This window comes from Sphaerodactylus townsendi, linkage group LG01, assembly GCF_021028975.2.
Source record: "Sphaerodactylus townsendi isolate TG3544 linkage group LG01, MPM_Stown_v2.3, whole genome shotgun sequence".
Classification (NCBI taxonomy): domain Eukaryota; kingdom Metazoa; phylum Chordata; class Lepidosauria; order Squamata; family Sphaerodactylidae; genus Sphaerodactylus; species Sphaerodactylus townsendi.
The window spans coordinates 15,970,840-15,991,645 of record NC_059425.1 but is presented as its reverse complement, the minus strand read 5'-3'; the positions used below and the strand labels follow the sequence as shown (position 1 = coordinate 15,991,645).

At 49.0% G+C, this 20,806-nt stretch overlaps 1 protein-coding gene across 3 annotated transcripts in view; it reads left to right on the top strand.

Moving 5' to 3' along the window:
* IGSF9 (immunoglobulin superfamily member 9) overlaps positions 1-20,806 on the top strand; it is a 104,166-nt gene that overhangs the window by 74,345 nt on the left and 9,015 nt on the right. For all 3 annotated transcript variants that reach the window (XM_048511822.1, XM_048511811.1, XM_048511802.1), the window contains 13 exons: positions 1,281-1,398; positions 2,316-2,457; positions 3,894-4,039; positions 4,893-5,035; positions 5,896-6,036; positions 7,743-7,859; positions 9,305-9,461; positions 10,864-10,987; positions 11,153-11,328; positions 13,140-13,390; positions 14,767-14,851; positions 16,189-16,359; positions 18,825-18,870. In XM_048511822.1, the coding sequence (XP_048367779.1) occupies positions 1,281-1,398; positions 2,316-2,457; positions 3,894-4,039; positions 4,893-5,035; positions 5,896-6,036; positions 7,743-7,859; positions 9,305-9,461; positions 10,864-10,987; positions 11,153-11,328; positions 13,140-13,390; positions 14,767-14,851; positions 16,189-16,359; positions 18,825-18,870 (1,817 nt within the window). The remainder of the gene's footprint in view (positions 1-1,280; positions 1,399-2,315; positions 2,458-3,893; positions 4,040-4,892; positions 5,036-5,895; positions 6,037-7,742; positions 7,860-9,304; positions 9,462-10,863; positions 10,988-11,152; positions 11,329-13,139; positions 13,391-14,766; positions 14,852-16,188; positions 16,360-18,824; positions 18,871-20,806) is intronic.

Here is a 20,806-nt window from a genome sequence, read left to right as displayed (position 1 = left end):
ATCTGATGCCAGCCACAGATGCCAGCCACAGATGCAGGCGAAACATCAGGAGAGAATGCTGCTAGAACACGGCCATACAGCCCGGAAACTACACAGCACCCCAGTGATTCCGGCCGTAAAAGCCTCCGACAATACAGTGTTGGATGAGTTTCTGGAGGACCCCGTTTCAAATCCATGCTCTGCCGTGCAAATTCACTGACTGGTTGTGGTGGGCTTTCCGGGCTGGGTGGCCGTGGTCTGGTGGATCTTGTTCCTAACGTTTCGCCTGCATCTGTGGCTGGCATCTTCAGAGCATTATATGTGGTAAATATACCTGTTGCCCTTCACATTCCTCCACACTGGTTCTTTTCACAAGTTACTGGGAAACAGCACCAATTCTTCCCAACAACTCAATTCAGTTCTGGCCGCCACATCTCAAAAAGGATATCGAAGAGATAGAAAAAGTGCAGAGAAGGGCAACGAGGATGATTGAGGGACTGGAGCACCTTCCTTATGAGGAGAGGCTGCAGCGTTTGGGACTCTTTAGTTTGGAGAGGAGACGGCTGAGGGGGGATATGATTGAAGTCTATAAAATTATGCATGGGGTAGAAAATGTTGACAGAGAGAAATTTTTCTCTCTTTCTCACAATACTAGAACCAGGGGGCATCCATTGAAAATGCTGGGGGGAAGAATTAGGACTAATAAAAGGAAACACTTGTGATTGGTGTGATTGGTGTTTGGAATATGCTGCCACAGGAGGTGGTGATGGCCACTAACCTGGATAGCTTTAAAAGGGGCTTGGACAGATTTATGGAGGAGAAGTCGATCTATGACTACCAATCTTGATCCTCCTTGATCTCAGATTGCAAATGCCTTAGCAGACCAGGTGATCGGGAGCAGCAGCAGCAGCAGCAGGCCATTGCTTTCACATCCTGCACGTGAGCTCCCAAAGGCACCTGGTGGGCCACTGCGAGTAGCGGAATGCTGGACTAGATGGACTCTGGTCTGATCCAGCAGGCTAGTTCTTATGTTCTCAGTGAGTGACTTCACTGGTACTTGAATACCCCTGTGGTTCGTATAAGGCAGAGGTCTTCAAACTATGGCCCTCCAGATGTTCATAGACTACAGTTCTCATGAGCCCTTCCACTTGGTCATGCTGGCAGGGGCTGATGGGAATTGTAGTCCATGAACATCTGGAGGGCCATAGTTTGAAGACCCCTGGTATAAGGTTTTGGGGAACTGTTCCGGGTCCTTCTGACAAGATCCAGAAGCCCCCATGTGGTTTTTTTTCTTTTCCTAGGTGAAGAATGGGACTCTCATCATTGCCAGCGTGGAGCGATCCAGCGCTGGGGCCTACACTTGCCACGCCTCCAGCGAAGAGGGCACCGTCACCCACACCACCCGCCTGCTCGTACAAGGTAAAGGGGGTGGGAGAGCATCCCCCTGGATCCAACGGATCTGCAGCGCACCACCTGAAAGTTATGAAATGGAGGACCATCATCCCAGCTGGGGACATCTTGGGGTTCTAGGGAGGCTTCGTTTTTGCGACCCCCTCAAAGTCTAAACCTCAACATGTTCTGCCCTTCTCGCTTCAGACCCACGGCTACGGTGGTATAGTGGTTAAGAGTGGTTTGTCTGTAATCTGGACAACTGGGTTCCCCGCTCCTCCACATGAGCAGTGGATTCTAATCTGGAGAAGAGAAGGAAAGTTTGGATTTCTATCCTGTCTTTCTCTCCTGTAGGGAGACTCAAGGCACTTTACAAGTTCCGTTCCTTTTCTCTCCCCACAACAGACACCTTGTGAGGTAGGTGGGGCTGAACGGGTCCCAAAGAACCGTGACTGGCCCACAGCCGCAGAAGGCCATTGCTTTCACATCCTGCATGTGAGCTCCCAATGGCACCTGGTGGGCCACTGCGAGTAGCAGAAAGCTGGTCTAGATGGACTCTGGTCTGATCCAGCAGGCTCTTTCTTATGTTCTTCTTATGTTCTAATGTAGGAATGGGAAAACAAATCTGGTTCACAAGATAAGAATTTGCCCCTCATGTGGAGGAGTGGGGAATCAAACCCAGTTCTCCAGATTAGAGTCCACTGCTCTTAACCACTACGCCATGCTGGCTCTCAGGTTTGTTTCCCCACTCCTCCACAAGAAGCCTGCTGGGTGACCTTGGGCCGGTCCCAGTTCTCTCAGAAGTCTCTCAGCCCCACCAGCCTCACAAGGTTGTGGGGAGAGGAAGGGAAAGGAGCTTGTAAGCTGCTTTGAGATTCCTTTCGGTTGAGAAAAGCAGAGCACACATCCAGACTCTTCCCTTCTTCACTCTTCATCCTCCTCCCCAGGGCCGCCGGTAATTGTGGTCCCCCCTCAGAACGTCACCGTCAACCTCACACAAGATGCCTTCCTGGCCTGCCAAGCTGAGGCCTATCCCGCCAATCTCACTTACAGCTGGTTCCTGGGGAGTACAAATGTCTTTCACCTTAGGTAAGAAGGAAATCGGGTGCGCCTCATGTTTGCACACCACTCTGGCTGTGTATGCATCATATTCGCAAGCGCCAGGTGTGGTGGGGGTTGCAGAATCTGTCTGTCTTGCACATTCCCAGAGTATTGCTCCCTTCCGCTCCTCCAGTAGGACCTTTAACCTATTGGTCTCGACCACCCAGATTATTTGCCCAGGACCATATGAGGAAGGAAGGGGATTGACGACCTTTAAGGTGCTACTGGACTGAAATCTTGATCTTCTGCTGCAGGCCAACATGGATACCCACCTGAAGCTCTTTGAATGACTCTGAAGAGCTTAGAAAAATTGCAGTGGGGCAGTGCCAGTTGAGAAGCAGCATTCCCTCCCCACACTTAAGCAGCATTCCCTCCCCACACTTAAGCAGCATTCCCTCCCCGCACTTGAGCAGCATTCCCTCCCCGCACTTGAGCAGCATTCCCTCCCCGCACTTGAGCAGCATTCCCTCCCCGCACTTGAGCAGCATTCCCTCCCCGCACTTGAGCAGCATTCCCTCCCCGCCCAGGCAGCATCCCCTCCCCGCACTTGAGCAGCATTCCCTCCCCGCACTTGAGCAGCATTCCCTCCCCGCACTTGAGCAGCATTCCCTCCCCGCACTTGAGCAGCATTCCCTCCCCGCACTTAAGCAGCATTCCCTCCCCGCACTTGCTCTTCTGCTGCAGGCCAATATGGCTACTCACCTGAAGCTGTTTAAATTACTTGGAAGAGCTTAGAAAAACTGCAATTTGGCAGTGCCAGTTAAGAATCAGCATTCCCTCCCCGCACTTAAGAAGGAATGCCTCTTCCGAGACGGTGTCTGCCTGAAAGATGGGGACGTTCTTTCAGAAGAGGAATTCCCCTGTCTCTCTCTCACAAGCCTGCGCTAGCTGGCAGGTATACAGATAAAAAAGAAAAGTATACCAATAAAGCCGCTGCTCCTTCTTTGGAAAGCCGTTGCTTCGTTTGCATGTAAATGTATGCAGATTTAATTGAGCCATTAAAACCAAATGGGAATGGACTGTGTTTTCTTTAATTGGGTGACAGCCCAAATAATGAATTATGCCAACAGAGTCATTTTGGGACGAGAAAAGTCTGCCTCTCCACCCGCCCTGCCTAATCCCTTTTGCAGATGATCTAAGCGAACGGTTTGTGTGTTGGAAGAGGCACTTTGTGCAAGGTTGCCAGTGTCCAGGTTGTGGCTGGAAGTCTCCTGGAGTTGAAGATGACATAGCTCAATTACCCTGGAGAAAATGGCTGCTTTAGAGGGTGGACCCTGTGGCATTATACCCAGCTGATATCCCTCCCCTCTCCAAGCCCCGCCCTCCTTAAGCTCCACCCCCAAATCTCCAGGAATTACCCAACCCAGAGCTGGCAATTCCAGATTGCTGCATTTCTCGTCGCTCTCTGTCTTCTTCTCTTCCAGCCGCCTCCAGTTCCGGATTCGGGTCTTGGTCGATGGGAGTCTCTTGGTTCAGAGAACGACCCCAGAGGATTCGGGACAATACACCTGCGTTCCTAGCAACGGGCTAAAGAGACCACCCTCTGCTTCGGCTTTCCTTACAGTTCTATGTAAGCCTCCCACCTGTGCTCCCTCTACCCTCAGCTGCCAAAATATAACGTAGGACCTTCTTTGTGGTGGCACTGGAATTTTGGAACTCTGTTTCCCTCTGTTGTGGTCTTCCACTAGCTGGTGAAGACTTTTTTGTTTTGTTTGGCACATTCCCAGTAAGCTCTTACTGGATCTCCCTGCTTCTGTTTATATTTACATATCTGTTTGTTTTCATTCTATTTTGTACATGTTTAATGTTTTAATGCCTTTACGCTTGCCCCCTTGGGGGCCCTACGTGGGTGGAAATCAATCTTTTAAATAATAATAGCAGTAAATAACTGGCAGAAGGGAGGGGAAGGAGGGAAAATATGCCTAGGAAGAATGAAGAGGAAACATGACTTTGATCTGCCTTTATGGAAAGAATCCTCTTCCAATGGTCTCCCTTACGTTGCCTTTTTTCTAGAACTTTCTAGAACTTTTCTAGAACCAGTGAACTCAAGGCTCTGCAGGGGCGTACTGCCCAGGGGGACATATGAAGTCAGGCTGTGGCCATTTAGCCACGTGGGGGGTTTCCCAGTACTATCCAAAGGAGAGTTGCGCCCCCACACCCTTCCTCCTGCCCCTGAGTCCGTGGTGATGATGACTTTGAGATAACCTGGTGCAGAAAAACATTTTTTGGTTGTGGTGGGGAAGGGCAGCTGTCCATATGGGGGGGGCGGGGGGGGTTCAAGTTGTGCATCGGCCTACATTGTCCCCATATATGCTTCTGAGGCTTTGAAGAAGATGTGTCTCCCTTCCTTTCTTGCTAGCTCTGATTTATTCTCTTCACCTGACAACTCAGTGGCTGAAGCCCCGTCCTCTTTCCTCCCCCAGATCCGGCCCGGGTCAGCAACATGCCCCCGGAGACCCTCCTGCCGATCGGGATGCAGGGCGTCATCCGGTGCCCCAACAAGGCCAACCCTCCTCTGCTCTTTGTCAACTGGACCAAAGATGGGCAGCCCCTGGATGTAGCCAAGGTAGTTGCCAGAACGGACACTCCACCACCCACATTAGTTTTGTCTTTCTGGATATCCTTGTCCTGAACGGAGTGTTCTTCCTCTTTGTCCGTCTCTCTTCCTCACCGTGGTGCAGTGGTTAAGAGCAGGTGGATGCTAATCTGGAGAACCGGGTTTGATCCCCCACTCCTCCACCTGAGTGGCAGAGGCTTATCTGGTGGACCAGATGTGTTTCTTTTTTTTTATTAGAGTTTTTATTAAAGAATCTAGTCAGATATATACAATAAAAATTAAGATTTACAATTGTCTCACTGTGTTTCTTACAGAGAAAATTATTAGCACTTGACCATCACAAAACCCATTAGATCATATTCTAATCATTTCATCAAGTATATAATATCCTTCTTTATATAGAAAGTAACTAATCCTTCAGCTTTGTGAGACATACAAAAGTTTTCATGATTACAAGACTATAAAGGAGAAATTGCGCATGTGAGAGAAAGGTAAGGAAGGAGGAAGAGAGAACAAAGACTAGAAGGGAGAATCAGAAAATAGATGAAAAAGAAAGGAAAAAGATAATAAAGGAATAGGAAAATAGAAGAAGAAGAAGAAAAGAAAAGAAGTGTTTGGACTTCCTCTTAGCTTTGAATTATAGATGTATAACTTATATATACTGAAATACAATGTGTTTCCGCACTCCTACATTCCTGCTGGGTGACCTTGGGCCAGTCACAGTTCTTCGGAACTCTCTCAGCCCCTCCTACCTCACAAGGTGTCTGTTGAGGGGAGAGAAAGGAGCTTGTCAGCCACCTTGAGTCGCCTTACGGGAGAGAAAGCCGGGATATAAATCCAAACTCTTGTTCTTCTTCTTCCTGTTACAGTTCCCAGGCTGGTCCACAAGGCCCGATGGCGCCATCGTCATTGCCACAGGAAACGACGACGCTCTTGGGGTGTACAGCTGCACCCCATACAACAGCTACGGCACCGCCGGCCCTTCAGCACCCACTCGCGTCCTCCTCAAGGTCGGTCACAGAGAGAGCAGTGTTAGGGGAACGGGGGTGGTATCTTGCAGCTGTATATACAAAGAATTGAAATCAGGTTCTAATGGGGTTGAACAAAATCAGGTTTCCTCCCCTCCCTTCATTTGAAGAACAGGTTGGCCAGCGGCGTATCTGTAGAAAATGGGGGCCAGGGTAACCACTACGGCGTAGCCCGTACCTCCCACGGAGTTCAGGGGCGGGGGCCACCTGTTCGATTCTGGGTTGGGCCAGGTCGTGCTTTAAACTGCAGGCAAAAGCTCCAACCAGGCAGGCTGAGCCCAGAGTTGAACTAAGCACTCGCCGGACCGCCTTCAGCTTCATACTGTTGGCTCTGCCCCGCCCCCTGCTCCCCCCCCAAGCTCCACCTCTGGTCAGGTGGAGGTTGGCAGGGCGGAGCCAGCAGTATAAAGCTACAGCTGTTAAAATCAAGTGTTCAAAGGGTGTTCAAAAATCAAGTGTTCAAAAGGGGCTTGGACAAATTTATGGAGGAGAAGTCAATCTATGGCTACCAATCTTGATCCTCTTTGATCTGAGATTGCAAATGCCTTAACAGACCAGGTGTTCGGGAGCAGCAGCAGCAGCAGCAGAAGGCCATTGCTTTCACCTCCTGCACGTGAGCTCCCAAAGGCACCTGGTGGGCCACTGCGAGTAGCAGAGAGCTGGACTAGATGGACTCTGGTCTGATCCAGCTGGCTTGTTCTTATGTTCTTATGTTCATAAGGTGCTCATCCTGGCTGGGTGAAGCTTTCAACAGTAGGCTGGAAGGTTGGCAGTTAAAGCTGCGCCAAGCCCAGCCCAGCATTGAACAGGCATGTCCAGCCCTTGAACTCCGTGTAGAGCTTGAGGGCGAGGCAAGCCCAGTTGAATGCTCTCTGGGGTCTTGAGTCACGTTTCTTTGCCTCACCTATCGCCAAACCCTTCTAAGTGGAGGTGCTGGGGATTGAACCTACAACCTTCTGCACACCAAGCAGATACTATACCTGTGAACTGCATCTTCTAGTCTCATGAGCGGACTAATCTTAAGAACTTAAGAAAGAGCCTGCTGGATCAGACCAGAGTCCATCTAGTCCAGCACTCTGCTACTCGCAGTGGCCCACCAGGTGCCTTTGGGAGCTCACGTGCAGGATGTGAAAGCAATGGCCTTCTGCTGCTGCTGCTGCTCCTGAGCACCTGGTCTGCTAAGGCATTTGCAATCTCAGATCAAGGAGGACCAAGATTGGTAGCCATAGATCGACTTCTCCATAAATCTGTCCAAGCCCTTTTTAAAGCTATCCAGGTTAGTGGCCATCACCACCTCCTGTGGCAGCATATTCCAAACACCAATCACACGTTGCGTGAAGAAGTGTTTCCTTTTATTAGTCCTAATTCTTCCCCCCAGCATTTCCAACGTATGCCCCCTGGTTTTTGTACTGTGAGAAAGAGAGAAAAATTTCTATCCCATGCATAATTTTATAAACTTCAATCATATCCCCCCTCAGACATCTCCTCTCCAAACTAAAGAGTCCCAAACGTTGCAGCCTCTCCTCATAAGGAAGGTGCTCCAATCCCTCAATCATCCTCGTTGCCCTTCTCTGCACTTTTTCTATCTCTTCGATATCCTTTTTGAGATGTGGCAGTCTTCTTACTTCTCTGCCCGTTATGGACTTTGACGACGCCTCTCTGTGGCGTGAATTGTGTTTCCATCCTAGGATCCTCCCATATTCACCCAGCGCCCCAAAGAAGAGTACTTCCAGGAGGTGGGCCGCGAGTTGCTCGTTCCTTGTGCTGCCCACGGTGACCCCCAGCCCGTCATCTCTTGGACCAAGGTAAGGCATCCCGGGTATCCCTAGGAAGGCTCCTTACTCTGCCTTGCCAATTGCAGAATAGAAGCAACCTGATAAAACTTGCATCTGTAGTTAAGGGGGACCCTGATCAGAGGTCTGATTCCCTTGCGGGCCACTCAGTGATGAAAGATGTCAACAGCGAGTGGTTAGAATGTCAGACTAGGATCTGAGAGACCTTGGTTCAAATCTCTGCTATGCTGCAGAAGCTCACTGAATGACCTAGGGGCAGCCACACCCTCCCAGCCTAACATACCTCACAGGTAGTTTCTGGTGGGTAGCCCTGTTAGCCACCAGTCAAAGAGCAAGATTTAAGTCCAGTAGCACCTTTAAGAGCCATAACATTCCCAGAGTTTAAGCTTTCAAGAGTCTAGGCACATACCCCGAAAGTCTTGTTGGTGTAGTGGTGAAAAGCAGTGGGCTCTAATCTGGAAAACTGGGCTCGATTCCCCACTCTTCCATGTGAGCAGTGGATTCTTATCTGATTTAGATTTGTTTCCCCGCTCCTGCACATGAAGCCTGTTGGGTGATCTTGGACCAGCTCTTTGAACTTGATCAGCCCCACCTACCTCCAAGATGTCTGTTGAGATTGTGATTATAAGCCACTTTGAGACTCCTTATGGTTTGAGAAAAGTGGAGTATAAATTTAAATTCTTCTTAAAGGAGCTACTGGACTCAAATCTAGCTCTTAACCTCACAGGATTGTCATTAGGAGGATAAAATGGAGGAGGGGAGGATGATTTCAGAAACCAGTTTAGGGGTTCTCATTGAGGAGCAAAGGTGGAGTATAAATATCTAACCAAATAAACCTCCATGTTCAAAGCAGTATACCTCTGCTGTGGAACAATCAATAAGGATAAGCTTGCCTTCGTGCTCTGTTTTCGAGGGGGGCGTTCAGAAACAGCAGATGTGCCAATGTAGAAAACCAGGTGTTGGATTATATCAGGGGTGGGCAATTATTTTTTTCATGGGGCCACATAAGAAACAGAAAATATTGTGGAGGGCCGGGCCAAAAGGCAGGGGGGTGAGGTGCTTTTGAAAGCCCCGCAGAAGCCGGCAGCCAAGGCAACCGGCTTCTGCGAGCGGGGAGCTTTCAAAGGCTCCCCAGCAGAGGGGGGGCGAGGTTTTGAAAGCCCCGCGGCTGCAGCCAACAACTGGCTTCATGGGGCTTTCTGAGAAGCGCTCTAACGCCCCAGCAGGGCAGAGGCTGGCTTTGAGCCTCTTTGAAGCCGGCAGCCAAGGCAACCAGCTTCTGCGGGGCTTTCAAAGATCCCTCGCTCCCCAGCACGGCAGGGGGGCCAGTCAGGGTCATCCGGCGGGCCAGATGTGGCCCGCGGGCCGTATAATGCCCAGGTCTGGATTAGATAGATGTTGGTCTGGTACAGCAGGACATTTTACCGCACTTAACGCTGCTGTCTTTCCTCACCTAGCTCCAGATGGGCAGCAAAGGACTCGCCAACGCCCAGGTGGATAGGAACAACACCCTGGTTCTGCGGCCACTGGCCAAGGAGCAGCACGGCTTGTGGGAATGTGCCGCCAATAATGGTGTGGCCCTCGTCACCGCTGCAACTGCGGTCCATGTATTAGGTGCGAGCTTAGTTCTCAGTGCCGTGCGGTTAACTGAACAGTGCGGAAGTGCGTTGAAATTCCTTTGGAATGGAAGACACCGTGAGGCTCGCTCCCCACAAACTAGACTGAAACGAATGTGGATGGATAGTTCATAGAATCATAGAGTTGGAAGAAACCCCAAGGGCTATCAAGTCCAACCCCCTGCAATGCAGGAACACATAATCAAAACGCTCCTGACAGATGGCCATCCAGCCTCTCTTTAAAAACCTCCAAAGGAGACTCCACCACTCTCTGAGGTAGTGCATTCCGCTGTTGGACAGCCCTTGCTGTCAGGAAGTTTTTCCTGATGTTTAGGTGGAATCTTGATGAACCCATGACTCCTGGTCCTAGTCTCCGGAGCAGCAGAAAACAAGCTTGCTCCCTCACCAACATGGCATCCCTTCAAAGATCTAAACATGGTTATCATGTCACCCCTTAACAGCTCAGGTTCCCTGCTGAACAGCTTAACAGTTTGTTCCCTGCTACTACGCACAGGCTCATCTGCCCACAACTTTGCTCTTTTCCACAGCGTGCCATGGCGGTGCATATTGTGCAACTCCCAATTTATGGCAACCTTGTGTTTTAATGACCACCAAAATGTCCTTCCACTGACAGCCTTGCTCATATCTTGCGAACGGAAGGCCTTGGCTTCCTTTATGAAGTCGGCTGTCCCGTGTTGGGTCTTCCTCTTTTCCTGCCTCCCATTTTTTCCTAGCATGGTTATCTCCTCATAGTGGAACCAGAATACAATAGCCCTGAGTTAGGTCATTTTAGCTTCTAGAGCAGCCATTCTCAACCAGGGTTCCATGGTACCCTGGGGTGCCGTGAGCATGTCCCAGGGGTACCGCGGCAACACTACCACCCCCATCCCCTCATTTTTGTGGTGTCTCCCACCGGCGCCAGCAAGGACATGGAGCTGGCCCGTGGGGCAGGGCCTGCCACAAGGTCAGCAGCCACCCCCACCCCCCGTGCTTCCCTTCACCCTGGGAGGGGAAGGTGGGGGGTGGGCAAGCAGGGGCAATGGGAGGGGAAGGTGGAGGGTGGTGGCAGGGGTACCGTGAGATATGAAGAGTGAGGTCAAGGGTACCCTGACCTCGAAAAGGTTGGGAAACACTGTTCTAGAGAGAATACAGGCTTCGTTTGATCTAGAACACTGGTCTGCAACCTGTGGCTCTCCTAACATTAATGGACTACAATTCCCATCGGCCCCTGCCAGCATGGCCAATTGGTCATGCTGGCAGGGGCTGATGGGATGTGTAGTCCATGAACATCCGGAGAGCCACAGGTTGCAGACCCCCATGTCTTTTCTGACACAATGGCCTTGAAACTCTCCTCCAACAGGACTTTTCAAATGCGTTTTTTTTTTCTTTTGAACTGACAGGAACCAGTCCTCATGGAGTGGCCAACCTCTCCGTGCGTCCGCACCAGCAGGGCGTCAACGTCACCTGGGAACCTGGCTTTGATGGGGGCTATTTTCAGAGGTTCAGCGTCTGGTACACACCGCTGTGAGTCCTCGGCCGTATGATCGTTCCTGTATGTTTTCTTTTGCCCTGGATCTTTTTTCCAGGAGTCCCTGAGCGTGTCCCGCCTTCCGTTCGAAACGGCACCACCTTTTTTGAGCTCGCTACGGGTAATAACCATGGCACCGCTGTCTCTGTGTCCTCCCGCAGATTGAAACGCCCGAACCGCCCTCACCACGACTGGGTCTCGCTGCCGGTGCCCACCGGGACCTCCCATCTTCTGGTGGAGAACCTCCAAGCAAATACCAGCTACCAGTTCAGCATTCTGGCTCAGAACAAACTGGGTAGCGGCCCCTTCAGTGAGATTGTTGTGGCTGTTCCACTAGGTGAGAGATGCTCACACACCTGGTTGGGTGCTCCTTCTCTCGGGCTGCCCACCTTCCGTCCAAATCTATCATTCATTCCTCTACAACAGGGGTCTTCAAACTATGGCCCTCCAGATGTTCAGAGACTACAATTCCCATGAGCCCTACCACTTGGCCATGCTGGCAGGGGCTGATGGGAATTGTAGTCCATGAACATCTGGAGGGCCACAGTTTGAAGACCCCTGCTCTACAAGAGGATCACAGAGCTGTCAGCATCTCGTTGGTTTGTTTCGGATAGGTCTGATTTCCTCTAAATAAATATGTATTTGTTTTTATTAGATTTCTATCCTGCGCTTTCCTGAGTAAAGTTAGGCTCAAGGTGTTCATTTCAAGGAGTATACAATTATCCCTTCCACATTGCGCCTTTCCCCATTGCCATTTTGATTTTTGATATATCGTGGGTCCGCATAAGAAACTAAGTGGGAATTCTGGGAAGCTTTGCGGAAGCCACAGACGACACAGAAAAAGAAATGCATGAAATATGTGTATAGTGTTGTGTAATATCAACATATTTTGTCTTTTAATACCACAAATACCATAAAAAGTTAAAATAGAGGGGGGAAAAATCAGGCATCTTCTCTGGTACAAAGGGAGGACCCAAAAATGTTAGGCAGATTTCCAGATCGTGCAAGGCGCCACACCCCTAACCTTGTGATGTGGAAGGGAGAACTGTGCAGACGTTTTTGTTAATTTGATATTAAAACATGCTTAAAACCAGAGGTGGGATCCAGCAGGTTCTCACGGGTTCCCGAGAGTAGGTTACTAATTATTTGTGTGTGCCAAGAGGGGGTTACTAATTGGTGATTTTGCCATGTGATTTTTGCCTTAGTTACGCCCCTCCTCTCAGCAGTAGCGCGCAGAACTTGAAGCAGTCTAGCAGGAGGTGCACCGATGTGCATGGCAGCCTGCTCCTGTGTGCATTCGTTTCCTGCCCAAGGACTGGCACAGTGGCTGCGTCCTTGCCACAGCCCTGCCCAACAATGCCCCACCCCTGAAATGCCCGGCCATGCCCCCATCGTGCCCCGCCCAGCCCCATTGGCGCTGTGCCACAGTTTGAATCTCACCACCGTGGGAACCTGTTACTAAAATTTTTGGATCCCACCATGGCTTAAAACAGTAAGAATTGAAACCTCATCTGAATAAATGGCACCTAGTGATCTGGAATTACAACTCAGTTCCCCTGAGGGAAACGGCTGCGTTGGAGGATAGACTGTTTGGCAGGAGTCCCCAGCCTGTGGGCGCCATGGCACCTATTGGCACTTTCCCTGTTGCACACCAAGCATTTTTAGAAAGTGGGTGGGGCCAATGGCTCTTGCCCAGAAGACTTTCTGATTGGTCACCGTGGAGCGGATTGGCTGTGCAGATTAAAATAAAATTGTTTTGGTGGCATTTCTCAAAACAGTGTTGAATTTTTTCTCTCACACTTCTCTTTTCCAGTGTATTTTTAAAAAATTACTACTCTTGTCCCCTGCTTCCTCGATGGTTGACTTTACTTCCTGCAGCAGCCATTTTGTGATTGTCTTCACTCTCTTGGCAGCCATTTTAGCCTTTCGCCCACGACCACGTATTCAAATTCTAAAGGTGACCCTAAGCTCGGAAAGGCATAATATGTGGCATTATACCCCTCTGAAGTCCTTTTTTTCCACAAATCCCGTCCCTCAACAGGCTCCACCCCGAAATATCCAGGAATTTCCCTCGTGGGTGATGGTAACCCTCCACAATTGTCAGCAACATTGTCAGTCAGTGCCTCACCCGTTCTTCCCCCTTCTCAGGTTTCTCAGCAAACACTGTGCCTCCCGACCTCCCAAGCACCACCTTGCGAGTCTTCGTTTTCCCACCCAAATCCCTGACGGCGAACGAGACCACGCGGGGGGTGCTGCTGCTTTGGGAACCCCCGTCACAGAACTCTGTGGCCCTGACTGGCTACGCCCTGGAACTACGCCAAGACCAGGATGGGTGGGAGGTACTGGACGGATCCATTCCCAGCTCTCAGAGGCAGTTTCTGGTACCCGGACTGATCAAGGTAGGCTTTGGAGCAATAACATGTTAGAATTAGGGCCAGCTGTCGCACAAGTCAGGGATGTAGTTTATGGTCTGTGTCCAAGGCTCATTCCGCACATGCAGAATAATGCACTTTCAAACTGCTTTCAGTGCTCTTTGAAGCTGTTCGGAATGGCAAAATCCACTTGCAAACAGTTGTGAAAGCAGTTTGAAAACACATTATTTTGCGTGTGCAGAAGGGGCCCAAAAAAGATGTTAGTAGGGTTTTCCTCCACCACAGAACTCAATATGCCGGACCTTCTTTGTTGTAGAATGCTCTGCCTGGGTTCTAGGGCCTATTATTTTGCAAAAGCCACTGGTGATAGTTGTTCAATGAACTGTGAATCCTCTTGTATCAAAGTACCACGTTCAATTAAGGCGGTGCGTCAGAATGAATGATAATTCGCGTATTTGTTTGGGACTATATTCTAAAGCGGAAGCATACAATTTTCTCCAATGCTGACTCGCAATGCTGACCCTCAACTGACCATCTTTATCTGAGACAGAGGGTGGGTCCCGGGGCAGAGGGTGCTTCGGCAGGGCTTGTGGAGGGGGGGGGGGGCAGAAGGAACACTGTATTGATGCTTATAGTTCTTGAGATTTAAAAAAGTTGAGTTTCTAGTGGCAAAGCGTGTGTGTGTGTGATCTCAGAAGACGGGAAAGTGAGACATTTTATCAGTAATGAGATGATGATTTTATTTTATCTAAATGCGTAATTACCAAGTGCTAAAAAATATTTTAAGAGTTAAGAGCAGCAGTGGCGTAGGAGGTTAAGAGCAGGTGCATTCTAATCTGGAGGAACCGGGTTTGATTCCCAGCTCTGCCGCCTGAGCTGTGGAGGCTTATCTGGGGAATTCAGATTAGCCTCTACACTCCCACACACGCCAGCTGGGTGACCTTGGGCTAGTCACAGCTTCTCGGAGCTCTCTCAGCCCCACACACCTCACAGGGTGTTTGTTGTGAGGGGGGAAGGGCAAGGAGATTGTAAGCCCCTTTGAGTCTCCTACAGGAGAGAAAGGGGGGATATAAATCCAAACTCTTTTTCTACTCTTCTTCTTAATATTCAGTGCAGAAGAAAGTGGGAGTCTGTTTGGAATAAATACTTTGTGTCTTGATTTCTTTTTTATTTTTGTGTGTGTTGGAAAGATTGTGAAGTACAAATACAAATGTTCTGGAAAAAAAAGTATAGAGTGCTTTAGTGTAACCCTTTGTTGCCCAGAAAGCTTGCAAAACAGGCCTCCCGTATGAACTTGTTAAGGAAGGGTGTGTGACCTCATTTACCAGGACAGCACCCTTTTGGGGATTCACGGTTGTGCGTCTGTGTTTTCTCCTCCCCCCCCCCCCCCCCTTCAACACAAGGACACTTTCTATGAGTTCCGCTTAGTGGCCTTTGCTGGAAGCTACACGAGCGATCCAAGCAACATAGTCAATATTTCCACAGCAGGTAAGACCTTATTGGTGAGTGTGTTTGTGGGGCGGGCGGTGTTGCCAGTAGCCCAGGAATTGACTCTCATTCATGTGTCCTCTGAGGCTTTTGCGAACTTCTCGATTGAGGAACCATTTATCAAAACAAATAAATTATTCAAACTTTCAAGTCACTATAATGTGTAAAGTACAAAGAAATCTTAACAACTTTTGGGCAATCATCAGTCACCAACCATATTTTGGCTTGGGCAATCATTTTTTGATTACTTAAACAATAAAACTTAACAACATTCACATTTGTCAGTCAACAAATCATTAATCATATTTTGGCTTAGGTATATTTTGGCCTAGGCTAACCCAAATCCGGAGTTAGCCTAAGCTAAGTGAATGATCACAGAAGCATTTCTGTATGTACATTACATTAGAAAGATGTGAAAATCGTTATTGTCTTGGGACAAGTGAATTAAATAGCCAGCCTTTAATGGCATAGACAACAGTATAACAATAATAAAAAACGGATTAAAAAGCATATACAATACAGGAAATAAATGTTAGGTCGAAGGAAATCTACTGACGTTTAGTAATTTCCAGGAGAAAGTCTGCCACTATCATACAGAGAGAAGGATCAGGATTGTCCAACAAGTTGTGTAATCTAATTAAATCGGGGAGATGGAGTAAATGTAAAGGAGTAAGATTCACATACTTGGATCTGATTTCCTTGAATCTGAGACAGTGTAGTAATTGGTGGGCCAGAGATTCAACTGAGCCATCATTACATTGGCACAATCTTTTAGCCTTTTCTTGCTTATTAAATCTGCCATGTAACAAGGCAGAAGGTATAACATTAAACCTGGCAAGCATTATGGCTCTCCTTTGAGCAGGGTTTATTAAGCAATACAGGTAGTGTGCCAAGTGGCCCCGTTCAAATGGGAGAGAAAAATACAGGGGAACAAGTGAATTAGCCTTTTGGGCATAAAAGTAGACTGACTGTACCTAACCTCCAAGTGGCAGCTGGAGGTATCCCCAAATTATAACTGATTGCCAGATAACCAAGATCAGTTCTCCTGGAGAAAATGGCTCCTTTGGACCATGGGCCCCATGCCGCCTGCGCAGGAGTTGCAGTTATTTCTAGACATGGCAAATATATGTATCAGTGATAGGATGTTAAGGCAAGGGAAAGTAGTATTTTGGTAGAGCGTGATGGGAGTTGTAGTCTGTAGTTGGGTCATATGCCTTTGTTTTAGCTCTGTGATTGGCACGTAATTGCAAGCCAGCAAACGTTTATTTCCAACACGACAAGGCTTTTTCCTGCTCTCCTCTTGGGAACTGATAAGAATCTTCTTCTCTTCCCATCAGGCATGGAGGTTTACCCCTCCCGTACCCAGTTGCACGATCTCCTCCCCCAGCCCGTCTTGGCCGGCGTCATCGGCGGCGTCTGCTTCCTCAGTACGGCTGTGATCTTTAGCACCATGGCCGCGTGCATCATGAATCGTCGGCGAGCCACCCGTCTCCGCAAACGCAGGCAGGGTAAGGCGGGGCTTGAGTCATGAGTCGGCCAGGCAAAAGAAGGGCAGAGAGCTTTTGCTTCCTGGGGCAAGAGGATCCTGAGTGCAGGAGGGGCGGAGCCTACCTAGCATCCCAAAAATTACAACTTTCAGTTCCATCCTCAGAGAGCTAGAACTGGTCCCATTTTAGGCTGCAGAATAACTGGACTGTTTCAGTTCCTCGGCTCCATGGCCTTCACAGGAGAAGCTGAGCATTAAGGTCTTCCATATCCTACCGTCATCATACATGACACTTATAAAGACTCGTACACGCAACAAAAGAACTGGTGGCAATTTACCAACCACTGTTAATCATGGCACTGTTAATTCAGCAACTGGCTATGGAGGAGGGAGTGCGGGAATAAAACAGGAATGATACCTCATAAGTTGTAATCAGGAGTTACAGTTCACCACTGAAGAAGTCTTCACAAAAATGCGACTCTCAAACCACGGACTGCATTCTGGTTGGACCAGAGGTGGGATCCAGCAGGTTCTCACAGGTTCCCGAAAGTAGGTTACTAATTATTTGTGTGTGCCCAGAGGGGGTTACTAATTGGTGATTTTGCCACGTGATTTTTGCCTTAGTTATGCCCCTCCTCTCAGCAGTAGCGCACAGAACTTGAAGCAGTCTAGCAGGAGGTGCACCGGCAGGCGTGGCAGTCTGCGCCTGCGTGCATTCGTTTCCCACTCAAGGACCGGTGCAGCGGCTGCGTCCTTGCCACAGCCCCGCCCAGGAATTCCCCGCCCCCGGAATGCCCGCCCCTGCCCCCGCCATGCCCCGCCCAGCCCCACTGGTGCTACGCCACTGTTTGAATCCCACCACCATGGGAACCTGTTACTAAAATTTTTGGATCCCACCACTGGGTTGGACCCATGAAAGCAATTTTTACAGCAGACTATTTATGACGCATGTAGCGAGCTATCTAAGTCTTACAACTTTTGTGTAGACCAGGGGTAGGGAACCTGCGGCTCGAGAGCCGCATGCGGCTCTTCTGCCCTTGCACTGTGGCTCCACGAGCCGAGCCACCAGCCCCATCCTTGCCCGCCCTGCAGGCAGCAGGGCAAGCGCACCAACTGCCTGCGGTCGGCTGGGCCGCGCTGCGGGCTTCCCCTCTCGCCCGCCCCGTTGGAGCAGGGCGGGCACTTTCCCGGTGGCCGGCGAGGCCGAGCCGCCGGCTTCATCCTTGCCTGCCCTGCAGGCAGCAGGGCAGGCGCATCCATGCGCTTCTCAGAATGAGTGGAGTAAAAGGTAAAAAACCTCAATATATATAGTGTTATCTTTATTTTAAATGTCAAAAATTATTTGCGGCTCCAAGTGTTTTCTTTCCCTGTGGAAAACGGGTCCAAATGGCTCTTTGAGTGTTAAAGGTTCCCTACCCCTGGTGTAGACGATAAGAGATGTTTTCAACCCACCAATCACGTGTGTGATATTTTGCTGCTCATTCCCTTCAAAGGGAATAATTACCTTTAAGGTGCTGTTGGTGCCTAAATGCATCCTTTTTCTGGTTGGTAAATTGCCACCAGTTCTTTTATTGTGTATATGCATCTTTATAAATGTTGATTATGTCATGTATGTTTTTTAATGTTTACCTGAGCACTAGTCACTTATTAAAACTGTGCGTGCACTTTAATCCTCCATTGTAATTTGTGGCCAGTGGGCATGGTGTTCTATTCCGTATTCTGTATTTAGCATCAACAGATCTGCTTCGATGAGTCAGAACGCCGTAGCGGTTAAGAGCAGTGGACTCTAATCTGAAAAACCCAGTTTGATTCCTGACTCCTCCACATGAAGCCTGCTGGGTCAACTTGGGCCAGTCACAGTTCTCTCAGAACTCTCTCAGCCCCACCTACCTCACAAGGTGCCCATTGTGCAGAGAGGAAGGGAATGGAGTTTGTAAACCCCTTTGAGGTTCTGCAGAGTATTAATCCAAACTCCGCTTCCGTGTTTCATAGCCGACTTAGTATTATAGTTTCAGGTCGGTAGCCATCTTGGCCTTCAGTAGCAGAGCAAGACTCGAGCCCAGTCCCGCCTCGAAAAAGAAGAGTTGGTTTTTCTCTACCTTTTAGGAGTTTCAGAGCATCTTACAGGAGGGAAAAGCAGGATATAAATTCTTCCACTTACACAATCTCAGGATATGCTTTGTCACTGTGCATACCCAAATGGCTCAAGGGTGTAAGTTACGGAGAAAAACGAATCCCGTCATTCCGACAAACAAAACTTTGTCTCGGCCTCTTTTCTCAGCTAGGAGGGGCTTTGGAGCCCGAGGTAGACACGAGTGAAGAACGGAGCAAGGATGGGGCGGGCCAGGGTGGCACTGTGTGTGTGTGCATGTGTGCGTGTGTGTGTGTAGGCTACGGCATGGCGGCTGTCTCTCCTCCTTCATTGTCTTTTTTATTTTGAGTTGCTCTCCATGTGATTTCCCCCTTTGTGTTCTCATGACCTTCCAGATGCACCAATCGTCTTCTCCCCCAACAAGAAGCTTCTACCTTCAGAGTAAGTCACGTCACGGCATGCCCATCCCTCCCCCCCCCCACCCTCAATTCATGCCAACCTGCTTTTTCTGCCCCCGCCCTCTACCCTCCACCTGCTGGCGACGGAAAGAAATGAAGCCGGGAAAATTATGGTGTGCCAGTAAGTTGGGGAGGGGAATGTTTTGAGAGCTAGAGCGGCCAGAAAAGCCACGTAACAGATATGATTTAGGTGAGCGATTGGGCAGACCTAATGTGACGTCACTTGCTACCACGTACAGGATTTTTATGAGCCAAAGTGGCACAGTAGATTTATTTATTTAGATATGTACTCCCCTCTGTTCACCCCAAAGGGAACCCAAAGCAATTTTCAACATTCTCCCTTTCTCCACTTTATTCTCACAACAGCCCTGTGAGGTAGGTTAGGCTGAGAATATGTGATTGGTCCCAAGTCACTTCCTGTGGCAGAATGGGGAGTTGAATCCAGGCCTCTCAGATCATAGTCTGGCACCTTAATCACTACATCACACTGGCTGGTTAGAGTGTAGGACTAGGAAGGGTGGGAGACTTGGGTTCGAATCACCACTCTGCCATAAAGCTCACTTACAAGGGCGAAAGTAAACCAGTCTGGGAGGTATGGAGTACCAGCTAGAAAGAGGCTGTTATGGTGAGTCCCTTCATTCAGGCCGCTTTAGCACGACAGTACAAGTAAAAGAATTAGACTACTTTTCCCGTTGCTTAGGCCGGTCCCAATCTCTCAGCCTGACTAGCAATCCTAGAGGGTGGTTATGAGGATAAAAGTTGAAATGAACGCAGGATAAAAATCTGACAAATCAGTGAAATTCTGTACCCAGAAAAGGTTAATTCTGTGACCTGGTTTATGAAAATAAGTACTTTTATTTTATTTTTTTTTTGCATAATTCTGCACACCTGAAAATTAAGTTTGAAAAATTTGAACACAGGACTCCCAGAGAATGCCTGGTTTTGGCCTTAGGATAATAATAATAATGTCCAATCAGTTGTCTCTGTTTCTTGCTCCCCAGTTCTCTTCTTTTGGACCAGGAAGGAAATTTTCCTCCTAGTCCCATTGATGAAAGACTGTGAGAAGTTGATGCCTTCTCTTGTCACATCTGACTTGGTTCATTCAAGACCAACATACATGTTCAGGAAAAGCACATGTAAACTTATTTGGGGGTATGGGAGAAGTGGCCCATCTGTGGGGGCTGGGCAACAGCCCCACAGCAAAACCCATATACCCCTTTAATATTGTGCAGGGTCACTTCCCCACAGAGGGTTGTATCCATTTCATATGATGGATTGTACCCATGAAATGCTCCATCATATCAAAGAGCAACAACCGGCCTTCCTGGTCGGGCTGTCAAGCAGCTCCTGGCAACTAGCGAGAGGGTTGTGAGGTGGGCACAGCATTGCCAGAGAAAAATAAAGGACACAGCCTTGTGTACTTACCGGAGGCTCATGGTTCGTACAAGGATAGCTCTTGGAATCGCCGGAAACTCTGTGGTAAAACCATAGAGTTTCCAACGATTCCTAGAGCAACCCTTATTCATTTCCTATGTGAACCAGTAAGTACACGAGGCTGCATTTTTTATTTTTCTGCCACTCAGATCAACAGCAGTTAACAGGACTTGGAGCGGGAATTCCCCGCCCCCTTTAGGGGCCTGGGAAAATTTAGCAAGCCGGGGAAAAACGCTCTGGCCTCAGTTCCCCTAATACACAGTTTTCTCAGTATGGGTGGGTGGATGGGTTTTTTGAGATGGCGGTAGCATTCAGGTGTGGATCTTCTCCACCTTACAATGCCAGGAATAACCACATGATGTTTCTACATGGTTCATTGTTTGCTTGAGCCTCTCTGTGGGGCTTTCTGGGAAAAATGCTGTCCCGCCTGTCCCACAGCACAGTCTAGCTGCCGAAATGATACCCTTTGGGGCTAGTGGTCCCAC